General features: G+C 57.8%; 1 protein-coding gene across 9 annotated transcripts in view; it reads right to left on the bottom strand.

Moving 5' to 3' along the window:
- The window catches only part of CACNA1B (calcium voltage-gated channel subunit alpha1 B), a 185,349-nt gene that overhangs the window by 92,010 nt on the left and 69,430 nt on the right, over positions 1 to 23,909 (bottom strand). For all 9 annotated transcript variants that reach the window (XR_006607487.1, XM_045082838.1, XM_045082843.1 and 6 more), the window contains exons 13-18: positions 21,778 to 21,890; positions 19,506 to 19,637; positions 19,202 to 19,274; positions 12,113 to 12,230; positions 9,842 to 9,909; positions 6,536 to 6,645 (exon numbers count right to left, since the gene is read on the bottom strand). Coding sequence is in view for 8 of the 9 variants with exons in the window: in XM_045082838.1 (XP_044938773.1) it covers positions 6,536 to 6,645; positions 9,842 to 9,909; positions 12,113 to 12,230; positions 19,202 to 19,274; positions 19,506 to 19,637; positions 21,778 to 21,890 (614 nt within the window). In the remaining variant the exon portion in view is untranslated. The remainder of the gene's footprint in view (positions 1 to 6,535; positions 6,646 to 9,841; positions 9,910 to 12,112; positions 12,231 to 19,201; positions 19,275 to 19,505; positions 19,638 to 21,777; positions 21,891 to 23,909) is intronic.

The following is a 23,909-nucleotide window of genomic DNA, read 5'->3' as shown; positions in this document are numbered from 1 at the left end:
GTGGGCAGCACTATCCAGGCACCTGCCACTCGGCTCAGTGACCACTTCCTCCCAGGAGCCCAGCAGTTAGGTCTGGGGCTAGAGATGCTCCCTCCTGTGGTCCTCAATACCCTCCACTCTCCAGGCTCCACAGAGAGCCCCTTCCTTCCACCAGGGCAGAGAAGCCCTCCAGCACCAGGCGTGGCCTGTACTCCAGGCTCAGCTATCCCTGCACAGGCCGTCAAGGTTTGACCACCCCACAGCCTCATCCACATAGTCTCATGTCGGTCTCCCCAGCCCAGGGTACATGAGAAACCCTTTGCATTCTGGAATCTGTGCTGAATAAGGCCTCCAAAGTAGGCGACCCCAGTCCCACCCTGGCCAAGCAGGAACCTCGTCTGAGGCCAGAGTCTCATCCTTCAGCCTCTGGAGATTTCTGGACCTACTGTGATGGTAGTTGTTCAGAGCCACACTGTGCTGTGAACTGCAGTGGCCCACTGCCTCCAACCCTCACTGCAACCTCCCTACTTCACAGATGACGACACTGAGCCTAGACTCATAGAGGGCCCTCTAGCCAAGTCACTGACGGAGCCAGGGTCAGACGCGTGCAAAGACAGAAAAAAGGTCTCTAAAGAAGTGAAGCCTTGGCCAGACCCCTGACTGCACTGACAGCACAGAGTCACAGCCTGAGGGGCCCCAGACCAGGGCCCAGGCTGGACAGGCCACCAGCATCAGGGCCCTATGCTACTGAGCGCCATGCTGACCTGCAAAGCCAGAGGCAGCCGGGCGAGGGACAGCCCAGTGCCTGCGGCTCGCCTGCACAAAGTGTGTGATGCCAGATCCAGCCCCTTTGGAGGGGAAGTCCAGGCTCCAATGCAGGGAGCCATGTCCAGGGCACTGCCTCACAAGAATGGAAGCCAAAGAGCACAATGTTGGGCCCTCACCTGGGAGCCCCTATGCTGGGCAGGCAGGGCAGTGCATGGGGGACAAGTGTGGCCTCTCTGGCCATCTGCTAACCAACACCATCAACTGCCTCACCAGGTCCTGGCCTGCCTCCTCTGAGCCATCAAAACTGTCCTTCCCTGCTCCCAGGGACACCTTGCAACAGACCCTCTCACCTTCTGTTTCCATTCCTTGGACTTCAACCTAGAGCCCAGGGGACCTACCCGTCCCAGCCTGGCACCAAAATAAAGGACCCAACTGTGAACAATGCTGAACCACGTGAGATGGGTGACAGGAGCCCACGAGGGCCGACAGCCAGCCTGGCCACCTGACGCAGGCTGGGAGGCAGCGCCACATGGTCCTCAGGGTGAGGGCTGGGTGCAGCCTAAGACCTGGGGCCAGCTCTCTGCCAGAACAGACAGGTGATGAAGACAGTGGGGAGAGTGTGCAGGCCGGGAGCTCAGGATAGGCTCCTGATAACACGGCCCTGCTCTCCCCGACCCTAGCTGCAGCTCCTTCTCTCCCAGAGACCAGCCAAACTCCACGAAGGGACGATGTGTCTGGTCACATACAGGGTGCCACGGAGCTAGCAGACTCCCCCAGAACTTCCCAGGGGAGCAAGACACGGAGCAGCTGGGCTCACACAGCCCCCCTAGGTCCCTGTGGCTCTGATCCTGCTGGGTCGCCCTGCCTCTTTGGGCCCTAACGACACCTGGAGCTGTCTGCACCCACCCACTGCTTGGAGAGGTCTGGCTTCCTCGGAGTCCGGGCAGCAGGCCTCCCCCGCTTGCTGGTGTCTGAGTCAACCTGCACCAGGTTGGTATTCGGTCCCTGCTCTGTCTGGTTCATGAAGTAGTGTGGGCCACCCAGGTCTTTGCACCTCTCCACTGAGCTCACAACACCCAGAACGTGAGAGCAAGGACCAGGCCACCATCTGAAACACAGTAACAGTATTTCAGACCAAGCCCTTATTGTAAAAGGCTCTTTAAGGAGTCACAGGAGGAGCTGCTCCCACAGTGCCTCAACCTCAGCTTGCTGGCAGAGCCCTATTCGGTCACACCCAACCCAGGCCTTGTGGACACCTGCAAGGCCCAAACAGGAGCGTCCATGGCACGACCCCGCTTCGGGTCTCGGCTGAGGGAGCCAGGTGTGCACAAGTGCCAGTACTGGGAGGCAGCCCTCACTGTTGACATGTCAGTACTGACATCCACACCTTCCTCCAGCCTGGGAATCAGTCATCCAGGACCCAGCGTTCTTACCCTGGGACACACCAGGGTCCCCACAGCCTGTGAACAAGCCGTGTCAGGTCTAGGCCAGCCAAGCAGGGAGCAGGTGGCTCAGAGAGGGCCAGCACTCTCACACTACTGGGCCCCAGAGAGAGTACCTTGCTGCCCCATCCAGGTGGGCAGACCACAGCCAACAGTTCCAGAGACGTCCCACCTGCAGTGCTTGGCCTCACCCTGGAGAGGAAGCCCCTGGAGGCAACCATCCCAGGACCTCCTCCCCAGGCAGACTGGTGTCTCCTCCAAGAGTGACACACTGGGTTTTTGGTAGCCAACCTCAGGCTCTGGCTGGTCTAACATGAGAGCAGCTCTGCTGTCACGAAGACAGCTTCCTAAGGGTTCCAGATATATCCCCTCCCAAGTCAAAAAAGGATGGGGCAGGAGGACCCCGTGAATGTCCTCAGTGAGTCCGACTGGATGCTCTCCCTTGTGGGAGAAACACAAGGGCCACAGCGCCCATGGCAGCCCAGCAGCAGCCACCTCAAGAGAAGCAGAAAATGCCCAAGACACCAGAGAGACGCCACAGGGACAGACAGCAGACAAGAGGACCAGCGGGGAGAGGAAGGGCTGAGCGCAGAGTCTGGCGCCCAGAGCAGGACTTGGGACCGTCAGGAAGCGTGCCCACCGTCCCGTGCCAGCTGCAGAAGGCTTTCCTGGAGCTGCCCCTGGAGCAAGGGGCTGGAGGTGGAAAAGCGGTTAGGGGTAGGGGAGGTGTCGCATGTAGCCGCCGTGAAGGCACAGAGGGTGCCATAGCAGAGGAACTCACGGTGAGTTTACGCTGGAGACAGATGAGCTGTGAGACACGGCACCCCGAGTGTGCTTTACGAAACTGCACATGCAAGAAACAAGACAAAACAGAAGTGAGAAACCAGAGAGGGCTCTAAGGGGTACAGAACATGTTTAAGCCACATCAGGTCAGGGCGCAGGCTGCGGTGGGCGTCTGGGCAGGAGGCCAGGGACGGGTCCATCAGAACGGGCACCAGCTGAGACCTCGGGGTAAAAGAGAAGTTGAGAAAGAAAGAGCATCGGGCGGAACAGTGACACAAGAAGGAGCACAGCACCGCCCCCCACGGCCAGAGGACAAGAATCTGCGGTCAGGGGCCATCCCCACAGCTTGGCACCCTCGGCCCCACACACAGCATAGGCCTTGGAGGAGCCAGCACCGAGCGTCCCTGAATTCCAAATGGCTCTTGCCTGCACTATGTGTCCCACTGCCGCGGAGCTGCCATGGGACAACCTGTGCGTTTGCCTTGCCTCTGAGACACAGCAAAGCCAGCTAACGCAGGACACCTTACCTCTGGGCTCCCCCCGAGCCCTGCCATCTGCCTGCCCCGCTCTGCCCTTGCCCCCCTGAGTCCTGGGCCCCTCAGGCTGGAACCGGGCGTTGCAGCTCACTGTGACGGTTCCGCGGCACAAAGGCTACATCACCAACCCACCTCCTCACTGGGACTCCAGCCGTTTTCCAGAGACTCTGGACGCCTTCCCAAAACCAAGAGAGAAACCAGAAATCTCTACAATCCTTCCCCTTTGAGGTCGTTCCCCTAGGGGAAGACCCCACGGCTTCCCAGCTCCTCCTTCTCAAGGCCGAGTCTACACACTGAGGGGCTCAGAGCAACTCACCCTCCTACAGGTCCCAGGAGTAAAAAGGTGTGGGTGGGTGTGCAATTGGGTGTGAGTGCGTGCACGGTGTGTGCGTGTGAGCGTGCATGCGAGTGTGTGGACACGTGTGAGATGAGTGAGCGTGTGTGGTACTGGGCAGGAACATACGTGACAGTGAGTGCTGGGCGTCCTGAATGAAGAGTGAGTGTGCGTCAGCATTCGGAGTGCAGGCGAGGAGAAGGGTGACCGATCACGGAGAAGCAGGAGACCACATCAGCCTTAGCATCCATTCCCTGCAGGGTCCATCACCTGAGGCCACAGCCCAACTCCAGAGGACAGGGACATCCTCTGAGAAGGCAGGAGCCCCGCCCCTCGGGCTCAGCACAGTCGCACAGAACCCAGGGAGCCCCTCAAGCACTGAGGGCAGTAAGGGCCCCTCTGCTCCCAGGGCGCCACAGCCTCTGGACCAGTCCTCCTGCCTCACAGACCACACGGCTTGGCTACAGGGGGCAGAGTCAAGGTGCGTGTCACTCAGGGCCTCACTCCCAGCCCAACCAGCAGCAGGAGACAAGCCCACCCACCCAACACGATTCACTGGAGAAGAGAAACGTCTAGGAGGGTGGGGGGGTGGGGCAACAGACAGAGAGGAAAGCCAACACCACACGCCCAGAGCTCAGACCTCATCCCCGGGCAGGATCTCCAGTGACCACATCAGACTGACCGCCATCCGATGGAGGCACACGGAGGACATGTCACAGGGAACAAAGGCTCAAAGCTGCATCCCAGGAACATGCCCAAGAAGGGGGAGCATAGAGGCCAAGGCCGGCACACACCCAGGTTGGCACGGCAGGAATGAGTGGACACCGAGCTCAGGCCCCACCGTGAGGGAGAACACCTGTGCCTCCCCAGGAGCTCCACCCAGGAGAAAAGAAGCACCAAGGTGGTGGTCAGGCCCACAGCACACTCGCACAGAACCCAGGGAGCACAGTGTGACACACCCTGGGCCTGGGTGTGCCCGTCTGCAGTCTCGTGGCTACAGAGCAGTGTCCCCGGATGAGGACGGGGACCAAGGAAGAGCACCCAGATCTCTCTTGGTGGCCTGACAAGTTCTCCCTGGTTGTGCCAAGGGCCCCAGCACCTGCTGCCCAGAGCTCTCAGCCCAATGGGAACAGACGCCCTGCCCTACACCCCTCAGGCACAGCAGCTCTGACAGGGACGGGGCCCATGGGATAGCACCCCCCTCTAAATGCAGAGAAGGCAAATGCTGAAGAGAAACCTACAGGCTCAGGAATGGGTCAGAAGCTCACCAGCTCCCTCTGCTAATGCAGACCACCAGCAGCTACAAAGCTCAGGAGAAGGGCCGTCTGCCAGGTCACCACCAAGCAAGCCCAGGACCATGCCGTCCAAGGCACCGAATCAGCCCAACAACCCAGAGACAGCCGAGCCCTGAGCCCCCAGTAGCTGTCTGAGTAGTGACTACTGAGTCCTCCCCGGCTCTCTGCAGCCCCCCGGCACCCCTGCCCCGGGGTCAGGGGCCTCCTCTAGCTTCTTCTCCCCCGGAGGCCAGGGCTTCCTGCTCGGCTGAGGTGCAGGTCCTCTGCAAAGGCCTTCCTAGCAAACAGGCCATCCCCCTGGGGACCGCTGGACAAGAACAGGGCCACTACGACGCAGACACACACATGACACACGTGTACTCACACACAGGCAGACATGGGCCCTCTCTCACACCTGCACACCTGCTCTCCTTGCAAACTTGTCCACCTGCCAGCACACACACTCAGCAGCCTGGACGCGTGTGTCACTACAGCTGTTCCTGGGGCTGTTCCTGGGGAACAGGGAGAGGGAGGGGGGCCCACTGGGCTGGAAATCAGAGGTCTGTGGTGGATGGGCCATGGCACCGAGGACAAGTCCCCAGCTCCGAGTGCACTCAGCATGGCCTGGAGAGCGAGCTCCCAGCGAAAGGAGGGCTCCTTCCTCTGTGCTCTCTCATGGCCACCCTGATACTAGCCCAGACGTCCTCCCTCGGTCCCAGTCCTCCCTGCCCACCACGGGGGACTTCCCCCAACACACAGCAGCCTTTGGCCCTGGGCTGGGCCCTCTGTCCCAACTCTGAGGCCCCAGTACTTCCCACTGTGGTTTGCAATGTGCCTGGAGGCTCAGGGGAACTTCAGGGTGACTAGTCTCCTGGGGGAAGCCTTGGCCCTGCCCTCTTCACCTTTTGTGATCCTCGAGGTTTCCCTTGGCCTCTGTCCCCGTACTGAACCCTTGGAAACGTTTTGGGGAAGTGCATTGAGTCTCCTGGGCTGCCGACATGCAGCGCGAATCTTCTGGCTCAAAAACATCCCTAAACAGTGGAGTCCGGACAGATACACTAACCTGACCCCTGACTCACACCCCGTGTCCAGCCAGAGGCCTGGAGCCACCCAAGCCCACTGAGGACCAAGTCAGAGCCAGTCTGACCTCCGGAGGGAGGGCCATGCGCTGCAACGCCTCGCTCAGCCTGGGACAGGGAGAAGCCACAGGGCTCTTCCCGGCGAACGCTGCTCGTGGGCTGCTGCAGGGAAGGGAGCCAGGAGGGGAGCCATTCCCTCGCATCACGGCTCCTGCGGGCTGCGTCCTAAGAAGCTCCAGTCAATATAAGGGATTCTGAGGAAGCCCCCAGGAGGAGCGTCCTGTGGAGGACCCAGCGCAAGACTGCAGCAACCCCCGCCTTCCCCCACCAAGAGCCTTACGCGGCGGCGATGGAGATGTTGGCAGCAGACATCGGACTGACTTCAGCCACTTCTTTGGCCTTTTGGAGAGCAAGCTTCTGATTGGCTGCTTCTTCCATCTCCTCTTCGTCCTGTTGAAGACAGAAGTGTCTCACCACATCAGCTCTTCCCCCGCCCCCGCCCCCGCCCTGCTGTGGCCTCTAAGTCCTTCCTGCCCTCTGCACCTGGGGGCCGGGCAGCAGCTCCAGCCCTGAGCGCCAATTCCACACAAGCTCTCTGCAGCCATCAGGGCCCCCTTCTATGCCTGCTACTCAAGGTAACAGTCCCCAAGAGTCTTGCCTCAAGACCTGCTACTATGGGCCATCTCCCAGGGTGCCACAGCTGGTGACGTCCACCCCACTTGAGCTCCAGCCACAGGGACCCAGCTGCTGCCTGTATGTCTGTCCCACAACGTTTCCCACTTGGCGCCGTCAGAATGCAAATCCATCCTCGTTTCCCCCCAAGCCACAGCCCTTCCGCCTGAGGAGAACCTGTCCCACCTGAACAAAGCCTCTGCCCCGAAGCTGTGAGCAAAGGCAAGGGGCAGAGCTCTGCACCCTGAGCCTGGATCCCAGCCCCACATCACTCACAGGAATCATCAGCAGGAGTGGACCTAGCAGGACCATCCGCAGGACCACCTCCTAGCCTTTGAGTTCTTCCTCCTCGGACCCATCAGGTCACATGTGTCTACCTGCCTCCAGCCATGGCAAGTCCCTCCCTGTGTCCACCTGGACAGCCACACAGTGCCTGTGCTCCCTCCACCACCAAGCTCCTGGGTGGGACCTGCAACTCCCCCAACATACTTGCAGATACCTTGCCTCTGCCTCCCCAGGAAAAACCAACATGCTCTGCTCCTGGGATCTGGATGAAAGCTCGGGGCTGTGCCCGTGGCCCCACGGAGGGAAACTAAGGCCTCCATGTCACTCAGCTAGACTGCAGACACCACCCGTATTTCCCCAAATACCCCAATCCCGAGCCCACCTGGTTTCCATGGAAAGTGACATTCCCACTGTGGCCCAAAACGTCCATAAGTTTTCTCCTAGAGGCCCCCCAAATGGCCAGAACTAAGACCGTTAGCTGCCTGCAGACTTCCCAGCAAGATGTCCTCAAGCTTCAGGATCCACAGAGCAGGCAAACTCTATCTACCACAGAACCCCTGTCAAGGCCCTTGTTCAAGCTGTAAATGCCATCCTCGTCCCCAGCCCTCTGGGCCAAAGGGCGAGCTTCTACAGACTCCACTCAGTTTATTTCCACTTTGAAAAGAACGTGATGCTGTAATACATTGTGGGAACATAAAGGAAGGACCCGGAAACCCTCCAGCCAGACACAGCTAGCTCTCTACCTGCCCCAGCTGCCAAGCTAGGGGAATTCCTGAATTGGGGCTGTCTGTGCATGGAGACAGGGCCCCAAGTGACAAGGCATCACTGCAGCACAGCTGGAAGAGATAGTGAAAACTTCAGACGCAAGCTCACCCCTGCCCCAAGACAGCCAGTGCTCAGACCACCAGGGCTCCTAGGCACCACCAGTTCTTGGGGACCCAGAAATCCAGACCCCAAGAAGCGCTCTGTGGAGGCAGGGCCCCCTGGTCCCGCCCCAGCAGCCCAGCCAGGAGTCTCAGACTGTCACTCTCAAGCAACTTCTGGATGGCTGAGCCCATCTCGCCCAGGCTGACATGGAAATGAGCAGGCCGGCAGGACTTCCGTGTCCTCAGAAGGCAGCAGCCAGAGCAAGGGAGGCATCTCTACCCACAGGCACCAGCACAGCCTCAGCCTGGGTTGGGAGAAGAGGCAGTCTGAGCAGAAGCAAAGGAAGACACGTGACGAGGCCTTCCTCCAGCAGGAGCCCATCTTCCAGAGAGCAGGGAGGGGGCAGTGGGGGCCCTGCGGGGCTTGTATGGTTGGGAGCCCTGGGCCCAAGCAGCTCCTCTGCGGATAGCAGACTCGTCCCGCACCTGCCCTCCTCGCGGAAGGCCTGCATCTGGCTGGGCCCCAGGACGGCAATGGCGTTGCAAGCTGTGCTGGGCCACAGCAGACACACGCAGGGGTGTGCACACGGGTGAGCTCCAGCACACCGGCACGCGCACAGAGAGGAATACACACAGGGCATGCACTCCGCTGAGAAAGCAAGCACGCGGGGCCTCTGCTTCAGGGGGCCTGTCAGGCGGCCGGACCCTCTGCACCAGGAGCTGGGGCTTGTTCAAAGCACAAGCCTGAGGCCGAACTGCGGGAGAGCCAGCCGCCCCATCCACGGCTGTGTCCTCAGGAAGGAAACCACAGGGGAGGACGTGTACAATCACACCGCCCGCCAGGCTCCAGGATGAGAGATGAGTGTTAGAGGCCGCCCACTGGGCCCCCGCTGGGACGAGAGGCCGTCCTGCGGAGCCACAGACCCGCCAACAAGGAGGCAGCAGCTGATCCTGCTGGAGCCAGCCAGGCCCAGCCTCAAAGGACAGCACTGCCTGGCGACCACCCCAGCTCAACCATGCACACTCAGGACTGACCGCTGGGGCCCCCTCGCCGCCCAAGGATGAGCACAGGGACCCCACACCTCCCTTCAGGGTCTCCACCGCACACGCGCCTCTGGCTGAGGGGAACCTGCTACTTCTCACAGCCACGCCTCCTGACACGCGCCATGGTCCGTCCCTGCCCCCTCCAGGCCAGTAGTCTGCCCCCACCCCTCTCCTGGCCCACTACACTCCTCCTACATCCTGACCCTGAAGCCTCCTCTTCCCGGTGGCCGGACTGAGGGCAGAGCTGCCACAGAGCTCCTGGGCTTTCCCTGGCCCCACACACCCCCTCCCAGCCCGAGGTCCTGAAACATGAACCCAACAGGCTCCCAGCACCGGAAACCTCACTGTGTATTTCTCTGCGGGTAGGATATGTTCAGCAGGGAGCAGTTTTTTAAAAGCCCAGTGCCAATTTAATTACTGAATTAAAGTGGGCCAAGAAAACAAGTCCAGACCCTCGGCCATCAGGGTTCAAAGCCCATGTCTCCCCTCTGGGCTGCACCTCTTGTTCGGCCACTCTTTCTAGGCCATGGCTTCTCCACGAGCTGCCCCTCCTGCCCTGGCGTCTCTCACGCGTCCTCCACACCATCACCACACCCGATCGGCAGCCAAACTCCCACCTGCCTGTGACCTTGAGGACACTCGCCCAGACAGTGGTCACATGAGTCCTTAAGCCTGGACTGGCCCTCTGCGGGGCCCTCTGGACCCACGCAGTGGGACACAGGTGGTTGCCCCACCCCCCTGTCCCTCATGGGCTGTGGGCCATGTCCTTACGTACGTACCTTGGTCAGTTCCTGAGCGTTGGCGAGGTTGTCCACGGCAATGGCCAGGAAGACGTTCAGCAGAGTGTCTGGTTGGCTCCAGCTAAGGAAGGGAACCTTCTGCCCCAGCCCTCAGCCTCCCACAGTCAAAGCCCAGCTTCCCCATGCAGAATGGGGGCCCTCTCCCCAGGTCCTGACGAGACTTCAGCCTCCTTCCCTTAGTGGCCACATGCCCCTCCAGTACCCTTGCTCCGCTGGCCCGTCACCCTCAGACAGAGCCAAACCCAGCGGACTGAGCTGCCACCTCTTCCCACAAGCTCCTGTCCTGTGTGCCTCGAGGCAGCATGTCCCCAGGACCAGCCCGTCCCTGCACTCTGTTCCAGCAGACCTGGGCCCTCCCCTGTCACCTCGTCCCTCAGCACTGCCAACATCTGGAGCGGAACGACCCTTTGCGTGGGTCGTTGGGCACCATCTGTAACCCCCTGCCCAGCACCAGGGTGCAGCAGCCCCTCCCCAGGGTAAGCCCACCATCTCAGACCCGGCCAGTGTCCTCTGGGGTAATGGTCACCCCCGTCAGAGCCCCGGCACAGAGCTCTTTCCCCACAGGCCTGGGGACGTACCACCCCCAACCCAACCCAGGTGCAGCTGTTTCCGCCAGGGCCAACCGTGAGGAGCAGCCGGTTTATAGAAGGCCAGCAGCGATGACTGTGGCTGGTGAGGACCCAGTCTGGCAGGGAGATGCCCCTGAGACTCCAGGGGACCCATGTACCCGGGTACTGCCTCATAGGTAAGGCTGCTCAGGGCTCCAGCAGATCAGAGGACGGGACACAAGGCTGGGATCCACTTCCCCGCACTAACCCAGCCTCGAGCACCTCAGAGGCCTTCCCACACCTGGAGAGCAGGTCTAAGGCCAGGAGCCAGAGCTCAGGGCCCAGCGGAGAGATGCACAGAGGCAGAGGAAATGACGCCCATTGGCCAGCACGAGGCCTGACCATAGACACCCCCGGCCTGACTGTGCAGGGTCAGGATGAGCTGTGATGAGCTCCAGGCCACTGCTCGGTCTCGGGGCGGGGGGGGGGGGCACCTCCTTCTGGACAGCGCTCATTCCCCACCCCTACCCCCACCATCTGAGTCAACTCTGCAGGCTCCTTCCCTCTCCAACAACCCTGGCGGCCACTCCCGGGTTTCCTGTCAGCCACCCCCAGGTCCCACCCACCTGCTAAACAGTGAAACAAACACTCCCCCCAGCCCTCCTACTCCTCCTTACTGGGTTTCCTGCCCCCACAAAGGCAGGGCTCCCTGCCGTGGGGTCCAGAGCTGACAGATGGTGTGAATGGAGGCCTGCAGAGTCACGGGTCCCAGGCCAGCAGAGAGCCAGCCAGGCAGGGCCAAGGAGAGACAAACAGGGTCAAGTGTCCGGGTGTGCGTGTGGGGAAATAGGGCAGATCCGTAGGGTGGTCTGGGAGAAGATGACTCACACCTGTTCCGGCCAGCTCCGCCCTTTCTCCTGGCCCCGAAGGGTATTAAGGCATCGGTCTTTGAGTGGGGCCCCTGGGGGCAGCCTCCACACCAGGGCTCTCTGGGGAGCCCGTGGCATCATCCTTGTGGGCTGGAACCTGCACATCAACCACTCGGGGGATCTGATGTACAGACGACTCTAAGGACCCAAGTGTCCCTGCTCAGTCCAGATTTCCCTCCCGGGCAGTGGGGCCACATCCACGACCCCTCTCCTGGCCCACTACACTCCTCCTACATCCTGACCCTGAAGCCTCCTCTTCCCGGTGGCCGGACTGAGGGCAGAGCTGCCACAGAGCTCCTGGGCTTTCCCTGGCCCCACACACCCCCTCCCAGCCCGAGGTCCTGAAACATGAACCCAACAGGCTCCCAGCACCGGAAACCTCACTGTGTATTTCTCTGCGGGTAGGATATGTTCAGCAGGGAGCAGTTTTTTAAAAGCCCAGTGCCAATTTAATTACTGAATTAAAGTGGGCCAAGAAAACAAGTCCAGACCCTCGGCCATCAGGGTTCAAAGCCCATGTCTCCCCACAGTGTCCCTCCTGTGCCTGCCCCTGACCGTCCCGTCCCCTCTGCAGACCAATGTGCAGCACGTGCTTCCTTCAGCCTCCGGATCCCCCCCAGCTCAGGCTGCCTGGAGAACATTCACTGTGTAGACTTAAGCTGGTTCCCCTGTGGGAGGACCCGCACTGTTCCCACGGGGGCAAGGCGGAGGGGAGGGACCCAGACCCAGACCAAGCACTAGCCATGCTGTACCCCAGCCCCAGAGAAGGATACAATTTCCAAACAGCGTCAAGACAATGAAGTAAAAGGAGGAGAACATGCCTTTGCTGACTCCGCCTTGCGACTCGATCCCGTGGTACATCACTGCATTCCAGTCCTCTCCTGTCAGGATCTGGGGGAACAGCCCCGCAGGGCACGCCTGCCTGACCACCTGCACCCACGGACACACGCAGGTGCACACTCAAGGTCAAGACACGGCTGTATCCCTAGAGCCCAGGGGCACACGTGAGCGCACACACACAGGCTGCTAGAGGGCAGTGCTTCTGGAGGGCAAAGTGGCCCATGGTCCTCCAGAGAAACTTCCAGAAAGACACAGGCCCCGAGAGATGCATACGCTCCAGCTTTTCGGCCAAAAACAGAAGGGAAAGGTGGGCAAAGGCGAGGAGGAGAACCGTAGCTGTGAGCTGGGGAAAGGGGGCCAGGCTGGGGAGGCCAGACTCCCACCCCTGGGCCACGATGCTGCCTGGGAGACAGTGGGTCCAGCAAAGAGGGTGGCTGGACACAATCCCTGCCCGTCCGGAAACACGTCTCTCCTTGCTGCTGTATACGTGGGGAAGTGCAAGAGGAGAACGTAAGAGACGCTCACGTGTCCACCCATCAAAATGGACACTGCTCACATCTGTCCCGTGGGCATCAGGTCCCACTGGCCGTGGTCACTCCTGACAGACGACCCAATCACAAACCTGGTGAGGAACCAAGTCAGTAGAATTCCACTTACACGGCACACATGTCTATGAACCAAACTCACCACACGAGTTCCAACACTCCCGGGAAGGCGTCAGACGACACACGCTGCTCATGGGTTTGCTGTCCTCACCCAGGATCATATCTTTGAAGTCCACACACACGAGGCACACAGACCCCCTGACTCCCGACCCCCAGCGCACAGTGTCCCTCAGGCCCTCCCCCCACACGCTCGCTGCCTTCCTTCTCCCGGGGGTTGTGCTGCCGAGTCTCACCGCACGCACGGAAGGTCTGTCCACACCAGGGACAGCCTGGAGGCAAGCCACGTGCACCTCTGCCCTGATGAGAGGCGTCCTAAGCGACGCCTGCGGGGACACTGCTGCTGGCTGAGGCGCGAGAGAGCCAGCTGGTCAGGGGCTGCTCTCCAGGGCCTCCCCAGACGCCTGGGTCTTCCTCGCCCTGACCACGAGACCTCCGCGAGTGTCCCTGTTCACTCCCGCCCTCTGTCTGCAGGAACTACTCACTGGAGAGCTCCCGGCTTCTGCTTTATGACCAAGTGCCACGCATCTAAGAAATTTCTCTCCACTGGAAGGCAATAAAAATACTCTTCTGTATTTTCTTCAAACCATTGTAGAGTGTGGTTTCTCACAGTTAGGTTTTTAATCCAACTTGAGCCTGTGTTTCCTGTTCTGTGTACGCGTGGGGATGAAGACCCACGTTCTGCCCCAGTGGAAAGCTAGCTTTTACAGACCTACTGCTTCCACTATCCTGGGCCCCTCCTCCTGCTGTGGCCAGCCTCCCACCGAGCCTGGCCATGTTTCTGGCTTCTCTCGTCCGCTCTCCTGGTGTTTCGTATCCCAACCCTCCTGCCGTAGCTTTGTGGAAACTCCCACCCATGGTAAGGCGAACCTTCCTGAACTGTCTTGGCGATTCTTGGATGCTGAGTCTTCCACGTTATCAATATGCTGAATTCCAAGAGATTAAATTAGGAGAACAGATGCCTTTGCCACTTTCAGGCCTCCCTCCCCATTATAAATATAACCCTGTGTACCCAGATCTGTAGGCCCTTTGATAACAAATCGTAATTTTCCCCATAAAAGGCTTACATACTGTTTCTAGTGCCTTATAGCTTTTGTTGCCTCTAGAATGAAATATTTCATTTTAATTGAATTTTCCAATCGAATGGTTAAGTCACAGGAAAGCTCTATTTTTGTATGCTGGTCTCGTGTTCAGCAGGACAAGTGAATTTTATGTCCTTGGTAGGACATTAAGGTAGGACATCTACGGTAGGACATCACCTTATAGCTGTGCCAGGCCCAGGGCAGGTTAGAATGCTATTCAGGTTTTTAATTTCTCCTTGAGCTAATTTATGTGTTTGAGTTTTTCCTATAAAAGTACATGTTTCCCCTTAGTTTTCAAATCTCTGGCCATAATATTTTTGGGGACTTAAAACGGTCTCTCCCCTCCCTGCAGGCGTGCCTCCCCCCCAGTCTCTAGCTTTCATCTATGCATTCTCTCTTGGCTGGTCTTGCTGAGATGCTGTCTACTGTATTAGTCTCCCCGACAGCAAGCTTTTTACAATTTGCCATCTTGGTGTTTTAGTTTTGTGTTATTAACCACTTTTTCCTGCTTTCCGTTTTTCTTGAGTTTACCTGTTCACTTTTCTAGGTTTTAAGACAAGTACATCACTAGCTTGTTTCCGGTCTTCCTTTTATTTTGATGATTGCATTTAAGGTTCTAAGTTTTTCTCTAAGTATTGCTTCTGTCTTGTTCCGTAAGTCTGGATGTCATAATTCATGTCTAAGCATTTTGTGAGTCTGCTGTGGAGTCTTGTTTAGCTCGGTCCTTCAGCTTTCAAATCTGGGGAAGGTTTCGAACAACTTCTTACACATGATATGTTTATTTACATTCCATTAAGAATGTGCTCTACAGGATGACAATTCCTCAATACTTGTAGGAATTTCCTCGGTGACTTAACAAGTGGTCAGTTTCCATGAATGTCCTCTGTGTCCCAAATGATGACTGTTTCGTTGGCTGTCTGCTGGGTGAAGAGCTCCACAGACCTCCCCTCATCCTACGTTTCGGCAGAAACGTATCCCAAACCTCGTGTGAGGTGGGGACGTCCATGGGCTTCTATCCGTTGCTGCTCAGGGTGCTGTGAGGTCATGCTGGCCCACGATCACTGCCTTCTTTCTGTTGTTATGAAACACACTCCTTTATTTTTACCAAAGCTTTTCTCCCTTAACTTGAACTTTGACTGATGTTAGTATCATACCAGCTTTCTTGCAGATGATTTCCACTTTGTTTACCTTTTTGTATCCCTCAACGTTTTATTTCAGTCCTCTTTCAAACACTCAGAAAAGAAGGATGGGTAATTCCCAGCAGACCTCCGTGTACCAACTACGGGCTTGAGAGCCGTCAAAGGGAGAGGCATCCCCCCCACTAGAACGCCTCCAGCCTCCCAGTGGCACGGCGCCTGCATCCGGTCTTCCTCATTCCCAGGCAAGCGTTTCCATTTTCACTGCATAGATGCCATAGACGATGTTGTTTTTCATGTTTTCATCTTTATTTAAGTAGTATCATATGCTATGTATTTTTCTGAATCTTGCTCTCTTTTTGCCTAATATTATACTTGTGAGATCCATCTGAGTTAACACATTTAATTCTAGGTCATTCGTGCTCCTGCTGTACAGAAACCACAACACACTCTTCCTATCCATGCTGTGACAATGGGCATCACTGGCAACACCCAGTTATTTGCTCCTCTCCCACGCCTCCCTGTCTCCTTGGATGGCCCGGCAGGAGACGCTGCAGAGCATAGACCCACAACAGGAAGCACGCATATGCAAGTTCTAGTTATTAGATTTTATGACGTTACTCTACCCCCAGTGGGTGACCAACCCAACGAGCATAGAGGAATCTCCATTTCTCCACATCTTCCCTAAAACTTGGTATTGGATTTCTTAACTTCTGCGCCGCTGATCGGTGGAGAGGTTGTCTTGTGGTGGGTCTAACTTGCATCTCAAGCAGCACTGGTAATGGTTCTCACAGGCGTTTTCATCAGCCCAGCTTCCCCTCCTATGAGATGCCGCAGTTTTACACTCTGCCTCTCACTATGATATTGTCTTTTCTCTTTGACTGGCGGAAGTCCTTGACATGACCTGGACACGTCAGTGATTATTCTAATACTGTGGAAATGTCTTCTCCAAGTTTATGACTTTTTTTTAAACCTTTTCATGGTGTCTTTTGATGCACAGAAAGGTCTATTTTAGCCGCCAAATTTGCCAATGTTTTCCTTTATGATCTGTGTTTCTTGTATGTCAAGGACTTCCCTACCTTGAGTTGGTACCGTTATATTCCTGTGCACCTTTTAAAATTTCAGATTTGCTCTTCACATTCAGGTCTTAGTCTACAAACTCATTTCAAATATGGAAAAAAGTAGGACCCAATTTCCTGTTTGGTTCTGTGGATAACCAAATCGTCCCATGCCGTCTGCCGTCACACTTCATGCTGGAGCCCAGACCCCATGAGCACAACATAAGGTGCATGTGTCCTGAGTACACATGCGTGACCTTATGCCCGCTGCCTTCCTCCTCCCCAGGGAGAAGTCTGTCCACTGACAAAGCTCCCCTTTCTGAATATTCATCTGAACCCTAACCCTACATGGAGTCCTGGCTTGGGAAGTTATTCCTTGTGATCTCCTTATTTACTGAATAAAAGTTGCCGCTGTGTGACACCCACCCCTGGCTGTGGTCTCTTCCTGTAAGTCACAAGCGGCAGACCCACATTAGCGTGGTGAGGGATTTTTACCACGGTGATTCTAGACTCATAAAGCCAGCAGGTACCTTCCTTCTTGTCTTCTCTGGAGTCATCCGCATACAACTGGAATAACGTCTTTCTTAAATTTTCATAGGATTCACTCATAAAATTACCAGAACATGGCGGCTTGGGTAGGCAGATTTTTTAATCATTCAATTTCTGAAATAGTTCAGGTCTTTCATTTCTTCATGGGTTAGTGAAACGTTATTTTTTTTCTTCTAAATCATTGGGTTTACTAAACATACGGAGTCTGTGGTGCTTTCAGCAACCGGGCGGTTGGTAGCCCTCCGTGTCTGCGTTTGAACATGGCCAGCACCCCCTCATGCTTGAGTCTCAGCTCTCTTGGTCAGTATGCTGGGGTCACGGTGGCCCAACCCCAGGACTTCACGTTCCCTCCCCGACCCTCAGACTGTCATTCTTCTGTGGGGAGACGCTTTCTAGGGTCGTTTTAAAGATTTTCTCTTCATCACAACACATCTAGGTTTGACATTACGTCTGTTCATCCTGCTTGGCTCCCCAAGGACTCAGCCCTCAGACTCGCCCAGAACAGCGCTGACAGCCCCCTCTCTCAACCGACATGGGAGCTTCACCCCTAAGTCCCCCCACATCTCCCAGCTCACCTGCCCTTCCTTCGCTCGTGTCCGGGGTATAATTTAACCTTTACTTTTCTATTTACACAGCATGGTTTCCACACCTAGGATTTCTACTTAGTTCTTTTTCATATGAACTTGCTCTTGGTTCTCAGGTATTTTCTTTCATAATTTTGTTTATGGGTTACAAGTTCTCCCTCGAACACTGCATGGGTCTCAGTCACCTGTGCCATGCTCTTACTCCCGTTTCTTCAGGAGCGAGCTCACCTTCCGACTGCAGGGGTCAGCTCTCTTCATGGGGTTAGCATCACCACGGATCAGTCTGCACACTCGCCATGAGCAGACCTGATGTTATTTTCTTCCTGGTCACACACTCTCCCTACCCCCTCCAGCCCCGTTCAGAAGCAAGAGCACTCGCCATCCTGGGGTCTCGGGCCCTGGCCCAGCACCGTCCATGGAAAGTGCAGGCCTGGCCTGGCCAGCCATCTGCCCCTGTGACCTTCTCGGCCTCCTCCAGCCATGGTCACCCTCTCTCAGCTCTGCTCCTCAAAGGGTCACATACCTTCCCCAGCCCCGCACTGGGCAGGCCGTACAGCAATGCGTCCAGCCCGTGTGCCTCATTCGGACCACAGCCCAGAGGCCCGGTCTCCGCATCTCTCCTCACTGTTCCATTTCCAGCCACAGTTTGTTTTCTATTTGGCTGGCTCCTTTGAATTTCTAGATGCATTTATTACCTCTTTGCCATGTTCCAGAGCAGAGGGGTCCGAGGTCCAAACCAGAACACCATCTGACCAGAAGAGCCCATCTGTTTCCTCTAACTTTGGCTCCCTCTTCCCCTCTGTCCCACACACCACCACTAACCAACCACATCCCACTCCCTTCCTGCAACAGAACAAAGCAGAGCTCTGTGGGTCACGTCACCTCCCTGCTTTGGGAGCCTCTGAGATGGCGCCAGCCGGGTGCAGCTGCTTGGCCTGGCCCGGAAGGCCCGTCCAACCTTATATCCACCAGCCCCAATCCTTTTGCCACAGACCCCATGCCTTTGCTGCCCTGACTCTACTCACCTTCCTACCGTGGTGTCTGGACACATTCCTGCCGAGCCTCCTTGCCTGACTTTCAAGATCCCACAGGACACCCCTGGTGCCCCACAGCAGGAAGGAGCTCCTTCCTATCACCATCATTGAGCAGAGCGCACTGCACAGGAAAGCTCGTGTCCGCCCTCTGCAAGAGGACCCAACTTGGAGGCCAAGGGCAGCCCCAGAGGCCAGGGGCTAAGCTGAGACCCCAGCCTGAGCACACATGGCCTGTTGGGCTTCCCTAAGGGTCATCCTGGACAAAACAACAACCTGCCCTGACCCACTCAATTGCAAGCATGTCATCAAAGGAGGCTTCATAAGACAGAAGCATCTGGCACTATCCTACCAGTGGGGCCAAGCATAGCGGGCACCAGGGGCGCTACAGCCCTGCAAGGGGGCAAACGGCTCAATCAAGAGAGTCTCCAAAAGGAAACCCCTCCAAGAGGGCAAAGATGGCCTGAGTGACAAGGTTTGCCTCACAGATGACTTGGGCCCAGAGCCTTGGCTTCCCCAGGAGCCGTGGCGGGCACCTTCTCCAGACACAAAAGAGAACTAAAGGACCCCTGGGCCTGACAGACAGGAGGGAGAAACATGGGTGTGCTTTGTTGTGTCATTCGCAGAGCATAAAAGACAGCTGGGACTCCAGGTCCTAGGCGTTGGGGGACAAGTTGGTGGCTTGAAGCCTAGTGGCCACAGGACCCTTGAGTCCCCCAGGGAACTACACATGCTTCTTGGGACCCAGTTTCTCTCCAGACCCAGGCTCTGGACTTGATGGCAGAGCCCCAGGGACTGGAGACCTCCCTAGGCTCATCTCCCACTTATTCCCTTCTGGAAAGTTCTATCTGAAATGTTGGCCGTGTTGGGGGTGCAGACACTGACCAGGAAGTCTCCCTTCCCCATGCCTGGAGCCTTACCTGGAAGACGGTGAGAATGGCCGCGGGAAAGGTGTCAAAGTTTGTTGTTGGGGTTTCATCGTTAAAGTTGAACCTGAGAAAAACAAGAAGTCCTGCGAGGAGACTGCCCCATCAGGAGCCAGGGACAGGCACCTCAACTTGCAGGGCCGTCCCGGGCTGCAGGTGGGCTATGTGCCTGGCACCCTTGTCCCCCTGGGGGGACCTCCAGGCGGAAGACAGGCGGAGGGGGCCCAGGCAGCAAATCTGCTCTGAGCTCTGCCTCCCTGGAGGGGAGCCCAGCCCCCGACGACCCCAGGCCACTTACTGCCCCCCGAACAGCTGCATGCCCAGCAGCGCGAAGACCACAATGAAGAGGAACAGCAGGAAGAGCAGGCTGACGATGGACTTCATGGAGTTGAGCAGAGACACCACCAGGTTCCGCAGGGAGCTCCAGTACCTGTCGGGCAGGGGGTCCGTCCACGCCGGCTGCACCCACCCACCTGCCCAGGCCCCACCCCGGGCTTCTCACAGTCACCCCTGTGCCTTCTGGGATCCCCTGAGCTCCCAGACCCCACACCTGGAGCCAGGGCACATCCCCGGAGCTCCAGACCCCTCCCCTGGGGATTCCGGGGGGCGGCCGACTCACCCCCATGTTCCGAACCTGCCCATCCCTCTGCCCGGCGGAACGGTGCCCGCTCCCTCTCCACCCCCAACACCCGAGCAGCTTCTGGGTGCCTCCATGAGGACCACAAGGGGAGAAGCAGCTGCAGCAGAAGGTTATCAGCCCACAGCCTGCATAACTCAGTGTGAAGGCCCCTCCCCCTGAGGGCCCAGGATGCAGCGTGGATGCGGGGCGGCACTGTAAGACCATCTCCTGGCATCCCACGGCGCCCACCCCTCCATCGCACTCCCACAATGCTCCTGGAGGCCAGAGGCCGCATCGCCGGGCACATCTCATGCACCGGGACCCAATGGCACACAGGCCCCACTGGAGTCTGCGGTAGACTGACTGTCAAGAGCTCACTCGGAGCTCCAACCCCCTGCCCGCATCTGGAGAGCTCCTCCCCAGAAGAGGCGGGGGCACTTTGCCTCCAGCCAGCTTAAAACACACTACACACCCGTGTCTCTGCACGGAGGTGGCGGTTCCACCGGCCTGGGAAGGTGGGTGTGGCAGGACAAACAGCAGTCACTGCACATCCCTGGCCCCCAGGTCTGGTCCTCCCAAGTGCCGACAGCACAGAGGCTCGCCTATCTTCTATGGGTTCTCCTACAAGGCACTTGAGGGTTCATGGAAGATGGGCTGGAAAACTCTGGAAAAGCCAGCCCACCTCAGGACAGCAGCCTGGCTTCTGGAAGGAATCAGAGCCCCTCAAACACCAGTCCCTGCAAGCGGGGTGAAGGGTGTTCTCGCCGTCACCTCACGGCACTGGGATGTGACAGGACTGGCCACACAGCCCATGAGACGCACAGTAGGGTTTGTGGACCCAGCTGGGCCCAACTCTTGCCCCAGACTCTCCTGCAGTGACATTACTGTATCCTTCAGTGGTCTTCGGCTGGGATTTAAAACGGACTAGAAGAGACCAGAACTCCCTATACCCTGGGGAGATCTGTGGGGTTCTGAGAGGTCACTGCAGGGATGACCTAGAGCCCCAGGGCCCCATGCACAGGCTCACTGCTGACAGTTCTTCTCCCTGGGTGCTGCCACTGTCAGAGCTGCTGGGGAGACCGCGTGGAAATCGGGCTGGAGCGTGTGTGGGCTACGCACTCACGCAGCAGGAGTCCAGGATTCAGGGTAGGCACAGTCCCTGCTGTGCGGTGTGCCACCGCTTCAACCTGCTGAGTGCAGAGTGGCCTTTCCTGGGGGAAACGCACCCCATCTTCCTAGCACTAGAACCCTGGCAGAGGGCCCCCCACTCGTGCAGGAGCAGCATCACTCTGCCGCCCTGGCCTCAGCCCCGTCGGAGACAAAACTGAGCAACTGGCATACAGGTTATGTAAGGGACCCAGTGGGATAGAACGGGCGACACAGGCCCGTGGCTGTCGTCCTGCCACCGCTTCAGCAGACCGTGACAGGCACAGGGAGGAAAAAGTCGGCCTGGGAACGCAGCCCCTAAGGGACCAAGCTGGCTCGGGGCAGAAGGTCAGAGTCCTCTGAGACCTCCCTCTCTCCCTGGGATCAGGGCTGACCGGATGGGGCAGACTTGGGGCAGGATGATGGAAAACAAACTTCCACGTGATCACTTCTTTTTTCTCAGTTGACGGTGAAACAAAGTAGACGGGCCTGCTGGTTTCAAAAAGGGACAGTAGGAAGCTGTGGGAAGCAAGCTAAGGAGAGCTCGGGAGCCTGCCGGCAGCACAGAGCCTCCAGAAGCAAGCCTGAGCACAGATGCGGCCCCCACAGCCGAGACAACACGTGCTGGGCAGGCGCTCTGTAAACTCTTCTGTGTTTAAGCCAATTATAAGCACAAAAAGGGATTCCAGACAGCTGGGTTCAAGGCCAGCACCACACGGTCCTGGTAACAGGCGCCCGGCGTGGCTCAGTCTCAGACGTGACCTGCGCTCCCCATCCCCTACCCAGGAGCACACGGGTAACATACTTCGTGACTTTGAAGATCCGCAGCAGCCGGAGGGCCCGCAGGACGCTGATCCCGAAGGAGGTTCCTGGCTTGATGGCAGCCCAGACCACTTCAAAGATGCTCCCCACAATGACCTGTGTGGGGGACGGACTCCGCCTCAGGCACACACCCACTCAGCCCACACCTGCACCTCTGCAGGGAGCACCTGGGATCTCGCGGGAGCCCCCACGCACATGAGCTCCTGCTGCCCTCAGGGAGCACGCCCCAGGCCCAGTGCTCACCTGCCCCCCAACACACCCACCCTGGATACACCACAGGCACGCAGGAGACAGAGAGAGGGTCAGCTGACTGGTTTCCCAGCCAGCCAGCTGCAAACCCGATCAGTCCACAGCCCGGAGAAACTGGTGACTATGCCAGGACCATGGCCCCCGCCACGACCAGAGACCCCTGTGTAGTCTACCGCTGGTCCATTAACCCGCATGTCTGCTCGGGCAGGGGCACTGCTCACGGGCCCCCCCACAGCCCCCTCTGCGTATGTCTCCACGTCGAACACAGGAGCATTGTTGAGAGCACAGCTGATGTGCTGCTGACAGCGACCGGCCCAGCAGGAGGACGGCCCAGCAGCCGCACCTAGCAGCACAGCGCAGGGGCCAAGCTTGCCACCAGCTGTCCTCAGTGAGCCTGGGCACCTCCAGCAGGCACACAGCAGCCAGGCGCTTGTCTGGGGCTGGAGCTCACCATTTCCTCAATCTGTGTTCTTACTGTGGGTCGTGAGACGGCCCCTCAGATGGCCCACAGGGATCCCCACTACTTGGTACCCCACCTTGTATAGCCCTGTCCCTCAGGGATGGGTTGGACCTCGTGACTCACTTCCAGCAAACAGAGCTGGCAGAAGTGATGGGCTGTCACCTCTGAGACGCGGTCACAACGACTGGCTTCCTCCTTGGTGCTCTCAGCTCTGCTGCAGCTCCCTAGCTGCCGTGATGGAGAACATGAGGGAGCCTGGGGAGAGGCACCCGTGACCAGGGACTGAGGGCCATTGGCCACAAGCAGGAGCTTAAGTGTGAGCTCCCCGCCCCAAAGAGCCTGTGGTTCCTACAGTCTTGTGGGAGACTGAGAGCCAGAGCCCCTGTTCAGTCACACCTGACTCCCCACCCAGACGTGAGAGATAACCAATGTCAGTTGTTTTAAGCCACTAAACTTTGGGGGAATTTGTTAGGCATCAAGAAAAAACAATGCACATTTTGGAGACAGAAGTGGGGCACTCTCCAATGTGGGAGTGGCTTTCAGAGCCAGAGAACAGGCACGGAACAGCACATCAGTGAGCCCAGCGTGTCCATGGGCTCTGGACAAGGAGGGACTGCAGAAAAGTGGGCAGAGCCCTGTTGGGTGCCAGCAGGAAGTTTGGCCATACTGCTGCCCACAGCTGTGTGAAGAGAACAAAGTTTGCCACATGGACCGGGAGGTCTCAGAGATCGCCAAGCAGAGTCTGCCGGTGCGACCTGGGGTCCTGGTGCTGCCCATAGCTGGCGTGGGGAAGAGGGCAGAGGACAGTGCTGTTCGCCAGGACCTGCTAGCTTTGGAAACGCTCTGCCTCTCCAGACAGCAAAGGGTGCCAAGGTAGGCAATGGCATGGTCCAGAGGAAGCCAGGACACAATGGCAACGTCCTGGGCACCCAGCCCCACAGGGACGGCCCCAGCCGTCAGCTCAACGAGCAGCAAGTCCTCCAGGGCACTAACGTGCGCTGGCCTCACCGCCCAGGAAAGGGCCCGTCACAGGAGTCTGGGTTGGGGGGGCTTCTGTCAAGTGGAAGCCAGAAGGGTCACAGCACACCCACAACATTCTGAAAAGACTGAGCTATGCAGAAACATCACCAGCTTGGGCTGAAAGGGACACCGACAGTACAAGACAAAAAAGTGGCCTTTGGATTCCTCAAACTCTACAGGGAGGAAGTGGGCTGAGAGAACCACCCAGCTGAAGACATGCGCTACCTTTCCTGCAGCAAAGTGATGCGGACACCAAAACCAGAAGCCCAAAGGGCATCTCAGTCCTTCAGAACTAATCTCAGGACCTCCAACTTCTCCGCACCAGATTCCTGAACGGCTGTGGGCCAGAGACTCCCTTGTATGTCCCACTGTCCCCTATGAACAGG

The sequence above is a fragment of the Mustela putorius genome, unplaced genomic scaffold (genome assembly GCF_011764305.1).
Source record: "Mustela putorius furo isolate JIRA1106 unplaced genomic scaffold, ASM1176430v1.1 tig00000596_pilon_pilon_pilon, whole genome shotgun sequence".
In the NCBI taxonomy this organism is placed as follows: domain Eukaryota; kingdom Metazoa; phylum Chordata; class Mammalia; order Carnivora; family Mustelidae; genus Mustela; species Mustela putorius.
Note: the sequence above shows the minus strand (reverse complement) of the source record. Positions and strands in the feature narration are given on the sequence as shown.